Source organism: Akebia trifoliata, chromosome 7 (genome assembly GCF_017979445.1).
Source record: "Akebia trifoliata isolate Shusen 1 chromosome 7, ASM1797944v1, whole genome shotgun sequence".
Lineage (NCBI taxonomy): Eukaryota > Viridiplantae > Streptophyta > Magnoliopsida > Ranunculales > Lardizabalaceae > Akebia > Akebia trifoliata.
Genome location: NC_141381.1, coordinates 19,518,607 through 19,527,605, shown reverse-complemented (window position 1 = coordinate 19,527,605; position 8,999 = coordinate 19,518,607). Strand labels below are relative to the sequence as shown.

The following is an 8,999-nucleotide window of genomic DNA, read 5'->3' as shown; positions in this document are numbered from 1 at the left end:
GATCAACCTCTATTAAATCATCAAATCAAAGAATTAATCACCACTGTCTCCCTTCAAATCTCAAGAACATGATAGGTTGTGGGGGAGAATGAAGTTGATAGAACTTTGAGAAAAAAACATCATTCGCATAATTCCCAACATTTTCCCACACCTGAAGTAGGCCAAACTTACCTGTGGCCGATTAATTGACAAACCCAAACTTAGCTACTGTAATTAGGACTGCCTTACATCCATGGCCCCTGATTCACCTCAATTATAGACAATTATACAAAATCCAGAACATGTTCACTGATCCATAACCCCTCTTATCACACTACCAAATGATTCTCTCATTTAAAGTGTCATTGCAAAACTTTTCACGACAAGTTAAAATGGTGGTAAATATTCCAAAGTTGATTATTAAACAGAGAGAACATTAATGTTACAAGATTTCATAGGAAGTATAAAGAATAGTGGGGTGGGGATGGTACCAAGCGAAACTACCTCTAGTGTAAACCTGTTGTCACCTCTACTCTGGACCTCGGTACACTGCTTCTAAACATTCCTTAGCTCTATGGACCTTCGATTGCAGGTAAAAGCTCCCATTCTTGGCATTCCTCTCAAACAAAGTATCATACTTCTGCATAGAAATAAGGCAATAGATTAATCGTCTTCAAGTATCACCTTGTAAGAAATAGATACAAGTCAACTAGTAGTTGAAGCCGATGTCGAGAAAAGAATTCAGATATAATAATACAAACCTGCAGAACCTCCTCCCATGAGGACCGCTCAGAGACCCCAAGAATCTGTCTTGCCTCTGGTTCAGTCATAGTCTTGGTTGCCCTTCGAACTGCGTTCTGTATCGTTTCTTGAGCAACACCAGATTTGTTGGCATCTGCAGTGAGTCATATACAATAACAGTCAGAGCAAGGTTTGAGTTTGCACATAAGCAATAAAATGACAAACATATTGATGTAGGACATCTACATGAGGAAGACCAGAATTTTTAGATCTAGCTGACTCAGTCAAACCTGATCAACGTGGGTTTGACCAACCTGGTTCCCGTTAATCCAGCTGGGTCCATACTCAACCCAATTTTTATTTTAGTCATGTCTTTAGTTTATTTCAATTTTAAGCAATTCAGAAGTTGTTTAGTTAATTTCTATTTCAACTTTAGGAAGTTTCTATTTTGTCTAGTTTCTAATTGTGTCCAAATTAAGTTAAATAATAGGTTTAGATAGTTGCTATTATATTATAGATAGGTTAGGAAAGTAACTTTTTAGTATTTTAAAAGGTTTCTAAGTTATTATGATAAAGTTATCTATATAAGGAACTTCAAAAACGAAATTCAATACATCAATTCAATAGTTTTATGCTTTATTCTTTCAAGCTATTGTTTGTTTATCAATTCAATTGAATCTATTGATTCAAATTGATTTTGTGTTTTCCATTGAACATAATATCTTAATTCCTATCGAATTTATTGATTTACACGCTTCTGCTACGTCACATATCTAATAAAAATGTAAAGGTGCCAACTTGCTAAGTTGGTTGAAGTCTCCGAGTGTTGATACCATCATGGTTTAAAATCTCGTTTCGATTTGATGTTTCAGATACCGAAACATTCAATACATTATACTAAACTTTTAAAGAGCCTTTCACAAGAGATTATGGTCAAGGGACATGTCATCAGTTTCAAAGCACATGATGTCTCAACTATTTTCTAAAATATAAGGTTTTCTATATAAATAATCGATTCTTCCAGAGAAGACCAAGGTCAAGGTATGTCATCTGCGAAAAAACTTTTGTTTCTCAAGGAAGAATTAGTAGAAGAAGAAGAATCAGGCGACTTCATCCAGTTCCAAGTACCTCTCTCTCTCTCTCTCTCATTTTGATTGGAGGGAAACCCCTCTTGGTTGACACAGTGATTCGACAATCCATGGATCGTACATTGGTCAAAGGAGAAATCAAGATGGGGAAAAAGGGTTCTGGGAGAAGGAATTGGACAGTGGTCGAATGCCTTGCAAGTAGAAGAGATGGTTGTAGACTTCAATTTGCAGTGATCCAGTGACAACATATTCTCTCTCCCTTCTTTTCTTCCCCCTTTTCCTTCTTTTTCTCTGATTTCCCAGAGAAATCACCGAAAATAATGAAAGTTTTGGTTTCATGATTGTTTCATCTCGGTATGTGAAAATATCGAGATGTTTCATACGAAACAATACAGGATTTTAAACCATGGATACCATAACCTGGGTTCAAAACCTGCCTCACCTACTAATTCTTCTTGCTTATCAAAAAAATAAAAATATATCAATAAATGGAAATATATTGTTTCTATTAACTTAATCTAATACAATTTCACCAAGCCTGAAGATATAACTATGTCTCGAAAGAAAAAAAATATTTCAAAAATTCTTCCCTAGTACGCAAGATATATATTATGTTGAAAGTGCAGGCCTTATGACATAGAGAGTTAACCATAGAACTTACTTGTAAGTGCTTGGCGGTATGCTTGCACTAAAGCTCTTGCCATTATTCCGGAGCCCATAACAAGCAAGTTGGCAAGGATCTTTGCAGCCTGTGTTCAACAGATTACTCAAGCTTGTAAAATATGTTATTGAAATCTTGATAAGAGTATTAAAGGAAAGGTACTCACATAACAACATAGTTACATCAACAGCAGAGAGGGAGAAGTAATGAACATCTCATAACAGATGCATAACTGAACAATTATTACTATGTAAACAACGGCTAAAAACCCGTTTGGTGTATCTAATGTTAAAATAAATTAGAAGATATAACACCAGTATATTGAGAAGTAAACGAATCACCATTTCTATGGCATAACTTAAATTTCAATCGACAGGGCAAGGCAGCAAAAAGAATATAATTTAGATGCATATCTGCACAGGTAAGCACATGGTTCACATCTATAAAAAGTGTGCATTTGGTTTCGGAACAATGTGGGTATTTGGTCTGAACAGTACCCAGTATGGATTACTAACAGTATTTATGGTCAACAAGTCAGTACAGATTCCTGAGGCCTTTGCCAAGAAGGAAGATGCCCAACTATCTGATGATTTTCTAAAAACATTATTTAATTTTACTTTTAATCGAAATAATGAACATCACATGAAATTGGTGTGTAATATGCAGTAAGGCTACACAAAGTAGTCTTTTTCTGGATTTTTTCTTCAAGATTTATAGATGAACAAACAAAACAGAAGAGAAAATGTACGTCTCAATGCTTAATTTTTATCCTTCATGGGGATGGATTAATCTTTTTTATTTCAAGCTTCTTATTTTATGTACTTTAGTTCATGTCATAGCAATAAATGACAATAAGTTTATGGACCATGGTTGAACACAGATGGTTAATCAAGTATATATATATTATTATAATTCGCTAATAAAGCACAAATCAATTAGTTTGAGTAGTCAATTTTACATAATGCATACAACATAGCTATAGCATATAATTCTCAGGTTCTCCAACATCCAGTTGTTTATACACTGGTACCCACTTAAATGACGAAAATGATACAGTTCTTCCAAATCGACATCATCTAACAGGAAATATATGTCCACTTAACCACAACAAGATACGTCCCTAGAGATTAGAGATCATCACCACTTATGCCTTAATCCAGATACTAAAGTCAGAAACAAACTCTATTTCACAATTCAACTCTATCTAATGTCCCGAGCCACATATTTTGTTAAAAAATAAAAACCCGTCAAAGCATGTATTTAGAAGGAATATGCAAGTTGAAGGGGCTAAAAGGGCGAGAGGAGGACCCAAAAGAATGTGGATTAAGATGATCAAAGCAGATATAAACACACTTTCAATAACAGAAGCTGTGGCTCTGGATAAGTCTTCGATGGTAGTCATTTCTAATTTTGTCTTTCTGAATCTTACTACTCAACTTCCTCATCTTTACTAAGTTCATTCTATGAACATGTTGTTTATTGATTGCCCAACATCCAACTTCATAAAGCATAACTGGTTCTATGGTTTCTTGTAAATTTAAGACCTCATCACTCCACCACCAAGTTTCTTTTTATGAGTGATTTTTTCCCTTTAGAATTCCCAAGAATTAGCTTTATTCCACATCACCAAAGTTCCGAATCTAAATTACATTTTTTCCTTCTTCTATAGATTAACCACTAAAAGAAAGAATTTATACTGTATTTTAAAGGGGACAGGTAAAATTTCGTTCTTCGCATCATTAGAGAAATAACTTTTTCCTCAAAGATTTACAACCTATTCTTTGATACTTTAATTTTAGATTTTCTCTCCTAACTCTCAATTCCAACATCCATAACCGCTAATTATGTTTCAGATTTAAATTTTTACTCAAGTTACCTTACAATCTTTGCAATTGAAAACTACTTCAGAGGAAAAAGTGTAATTGACTTATAATCAACCTTCATATGTCATCTGATTTTTGTCCCTCTTTTTGCAGTACATATTCACTAATCACATGTTATGCCTAACAAAAAAATATATATCATATGCCACGGGAAACTCAAGGATTATAACCCCCATCTCATTTCTTTCTACAAACTCTTATCTTCCATGCACTCTCACATATATCCTACTGTCTTTTCCTATTGAACCACTTAGGTCCCCTTCAATAAATAACATCTCTTTATTTGGAATTACATGAATAAATCATATCTTCTATTCTCTTTTTTCTCTTCTTTTTTTCAAAATCAGCTCTTTATAATATCATCTAGCTCCACTTAGTGTACAAAAGTGATACTAATGTTAAAAATTCTTCTCCCAAGACTATTATAGTTGAAAAAGGCCTACCAATTACATTTTTAACACCAAAAACACAATCAACAAAATATTTTTCTACAACTATACCAACTCATTTTTCTAGCATTTTTTATGCACGCAAAAAGCTTGTAGCAACACCCATCAAATCCTCAAACTCATATAGACATGTTATGCACTTATTCTCAACGTATCATCCATATTTCCATTCCTTATCTTTTGAAGTATTGAATTTCAAAAGGCAAAACAAATCTTATTTTCTTGGACTGGCTTCTTTTTTGCACTCACTAGCTTGGTGTGCGAACCCTTTGTTGGAAATATGAAAAAAAAATAATAATTTTTAACTTATGTTAAAATTTAATTCATGGATATGATGTTACAGGGTATTGTTACTTTCATGAGATGAAATAAGGTCCACACATAACATGGACAAGTACACAACTTAGAGTTGTATTTGGGATACATATTTCTTCAATTTTTTGTAAACCTGGTATGATCACAATTAAAAATGAGGTTGGGCATCTCATTTTATATGGATGGCATGTTTAGATTGTACCAAACCTACGGAGTTTTACTTTCATTAAGTACACGTATCAATCACTTCAACTTACCAACCAATGATGTTATACTAGTGTGGATATACCATAGGTATTTGGGGTAGTTGACGTTGTGCTTCAGTGGGACACAATATCCAACAAGGGATCCACTACCTTATAAAGCAGGCTTCCCTATTTCAATTGGACTAAAAAAAATCTAACAAGAAGCATATGTGTGTATATATATATTAAAGGAATTTTCTATGAAAAATATTTTTTGCGTCCAACAGAAGCATCAAGAAATTATTTGAAAACATATTCCAGAAGTCAAAAGTGTTAGATAGTAATATATTTTACTCTTGAGCATAGTTAGCAATTCTCAAAATAAGTTACTAATTATACTTGAATTCACCAAATAATACAAGAATTGGTAAAAACAACCGTGCAACTCAACTCCTCGGAAAAATTCTTGACTTTTTGACTTTTGTTATATCATTTGTGACTTATTCATTCTTTAAACAAATTAAAAACCATGTAAAAAAGGGTGAAAAAACTATTACCCCTATTTCCTAATCTTGTCTATAACAACCTCATATTAATAATATATTCTTTATTCTCTCCTCACACTTCAGGACTACACATTAAACAATCGGTAACCATCATCCATCACCTATCCCCAAGGTTATTGACCAAAAAAATCAGAAGGCATTGTAGTATCATCCAAAGAAATGGAGGAATATGATGACCCCTCTACTGTTGGGAAATCAGTAAGGCAAGATTGATAATTAGTCCACGAGATTGAATCTAGAAAACATGTAATGCATTTGAACTCAAAAAGTTGCAATCTTCATTGTTCATCCATAAAATACATCACATGGAAAATGCAAGTTTTTTGGGGGTGTTTTGGTCTTTTCAAAAAAGTAAAGAGTCATTACTTCATAGGTATAAACGTAACCAACATTCAAGAGTATCTTACTAATTTGACCAAGTACAAGGTGGTCTTACTAATTGACACCAAAATTGACTAACAATCAAAGGTCTTACTAATTTGGGGATGTATAAAATGGTCTTAATAATTAACTTCAATTCTCAAAGATGTAGTACAATCCTCAAAGAAAATGAATGCATACAAACATCAAAGATTAGTTTCAACTTCAAAAAATTGCTTTTATTATGTTGTACATTTGTCTCAAGGTAAAAAACTGAGAAACAAGTAAAGAGAAAGCAAGGCAACCAAGAGCTTCTAATTAAAAATCCACGAGTTCGACGAATACACCTTCTAAATCAGAAGAACAATCATGGAGCCCAATTAAAAAAAATATTTAATAGCAGGAATTTATAACAATGCACAATGAAGAAACCTTGAAAAGGAACAAAAAGAACTCATATGCGTACCATAGTTCAATAGGAACCAAATCAAAACTTCAGGCTGGTAAGATAAATCACTTCAGGTACAGAACTGATTATGTTGACCTGAAATTTCAGAAAAAAGAGTTGTCTACAATTACAACAAGTCAATAAATGGAAGATCTATCTGATGATGAGAAACATATAACCTAGTGTAACTCATAGTTACAGTTATTTGTGAAATACAAGACCGTCATTCCCAACCCAGAATGAAGTAAAAGATATTCTTGCACTGAAGACCAACCATTTCAAACTTACCTTGGCCACCAAATGCTTCCCATCTCATGTAATAGACCAATATTTCTACCATTGAGAACAATTAAAGAAGGATTCATTCCATAGAGAATAATACAAAGCAATAGCTATCCAAACATTTTAGGCCTGAGAAGGGATATAAGCAAGTCCAGAATAAATGAAAAGAGCAATCTTTCACGATATTTTTCCACATGAAAAAACCAGTACCAATGAAGCATTAATTCAGTTTAAAAGCCAAGTGCATGCATGATAACATTAAATGAATCCATCCCAGCATGCAAAGGCAGAACAAATTCATCCATAACCAAGTTCCAGTAAGCAAAGACTTCCTGGAAAGTCATTCTGGACATGAGCCATAGATCACTAAAAAATCCATTATTTGGGTGTATAGACAAATCACAATTGACAATCATAAGGAGAACTACTATTTGGTTGTGCTAAAGAATCTGATTAGAATTTTTTATTTTTCTTTTTGATAAGTAAAAAATATTAAATTAAAGGGAGGTAGAAGTGCCCAACCTAAATACAAGAAGAAAGAAAAGAAACACAGCGCCCAACCTCTAGAAACATTACCCCTCATTAAGAATCTGATTGGATTGCTTGACATTGAAAATCCACTAGAGGTTGGGCAACCATCTACACCAGAGAAATTTTCGACATAGGTTTTAGAAGGGGCTAATGATGGCAAGACCTCTATTCTCGCACTCTTGCAATCTATTCAATTCTCACAATGGAAGCATATGATATTTCCCGTGGATGTAGTAGCCCTTACGGGTAAACCATGCAAATCCTCACACCTTTGACCCATTTTCTTATATTTTCTCATCTTCTGCATTGTCATCACATTGTAGATCCTCGGGGATTTTGCAACAAATGGTTGGAGAAGCCAAAACAAAACCTTGGCTAGGCTAGGCTAGGCTTTCCCTCACAACCTGAGGTCCACTATCAAGATGGATGACGGCCAAGAAATACTAAGCATCTGGTCAATCCTAACTATATAACAAGTACTTAATTTTCTGATGACCTACATGAAGAACGATATGTTATCTATTTGTTTCCAAAAACTATAATTAATTAATTTTTTTAATTTTTCTCTTGTTGCTCATACGTTGGAGAAAATGGAGAATCTCGTGATGTTTTGAATTCCTCAGTCATCATTTTGAAAATTCTCAAGAGGAAGAACCAAAAAAAAAGTCATTAGTGAGTCATGGTCGATCGAAGAACTATCATCCCAAAAATTCACTAATACCGAAACAAATTTTCTAAATCTATTAAAATAAAAAGTAAATAAACAAGAATTCCATGATACCAAAATCGATGTGAATTTCAGAATTAATTCAAATAAAATTACCTGTATATTTTGGGAGATTCTTGATATCTAGGGTTTGCAGGGGAGAGAAAAGGAGGGAAAACTCGAGAGAGTTCTGGTTTGGTATTATTTGCCATTTAACTATGTCTTATATGGTATTTATGAGGTACGCACCGAATCGGTTTTCCGTTTCATCTCGTCTACATTCTCCCGAGTCATCTCGTCTCCCGAGAGATAAACCCTTTTAACTCGGTCTAGTTTTTTTTATATTAGTTAGGAATGCAATTTGGGCGGGCTGGCCCGAACTCAACCCGATTAGTAGGTGAGCCTAAGACGAGTTATTTAGAAAATGAGTTGAGCCTGGGTTAGAATATCTCAACCCGGCCTTAATTCGGATCAAGAGTTCGGCCACCCAACTCAATTCAGACCCAATGCTTCATGCTAATACATACATATTTTTATATTAGTTATAGATTTTTTTTATTTAGCTTTTTATTCCATCTTATTATGGCTGGTGGACAATTGAATATTATTTATTAACATATGCTTTCACCCACTAAGAGTTAGTTGAGATGGCAAGATTGATTGGATTTACTCCAAAAGTCATGAGTTCGAATCTTTATATGCTCCTCCACCAAAAAGGTGGCTACTTACCTGTTGTAGCATGTGACACGGTGGGATGGTGCCTACGGCACCTAAGCAAAAAAATATATAAATTTAAGCTTTGGTT

General features: G+C 34.0%; 1 protein-coding gene across 2 annotated transcripts; it reads right to left on the bottom strand.

Annotated features, from left to right (window-relative positions):
• Positions 1-248: 248 nt before the first annotated feature.
• LOC147398340 (mitochondrial import inner membrane translocase subunit PAM16 like 2-like) lies at positions 249-8,447 on the bottom strand. 2 transcript variants are annotated; one of them, XM_086447497.1, is made up of 5 exons: positions 8,312-8,447; positions 6,694-6,771; positions 2,470-2,557; positions 741-874; positions 249-619 (listed from the first exon to the last, which is right to left on the bottom strand). In XM_086447497.1, exons 2-5 carry the CDS (start codon positions 6,694-6,696, stop codon positions 509-511), a joined length of 336 nt encoding a protein of 111 aa, XP_086303623.1. In that variant the 5' UTR covers positions 6,697-6,771; positions 8,312-8,447; the 3' UTR covers positions 249-508. The 2 variants fall into 2 exon arrangements, with proteins under 2 accessions (XP_086303623.1, XP_086303624.1); XM_086447498.1 differs by lacking the exon at positions 8,312-8,447 and adding an exon at positions 6,964-6,988.
• Positions 8,448-8,999: the final 552 nt, after the last annotated feature.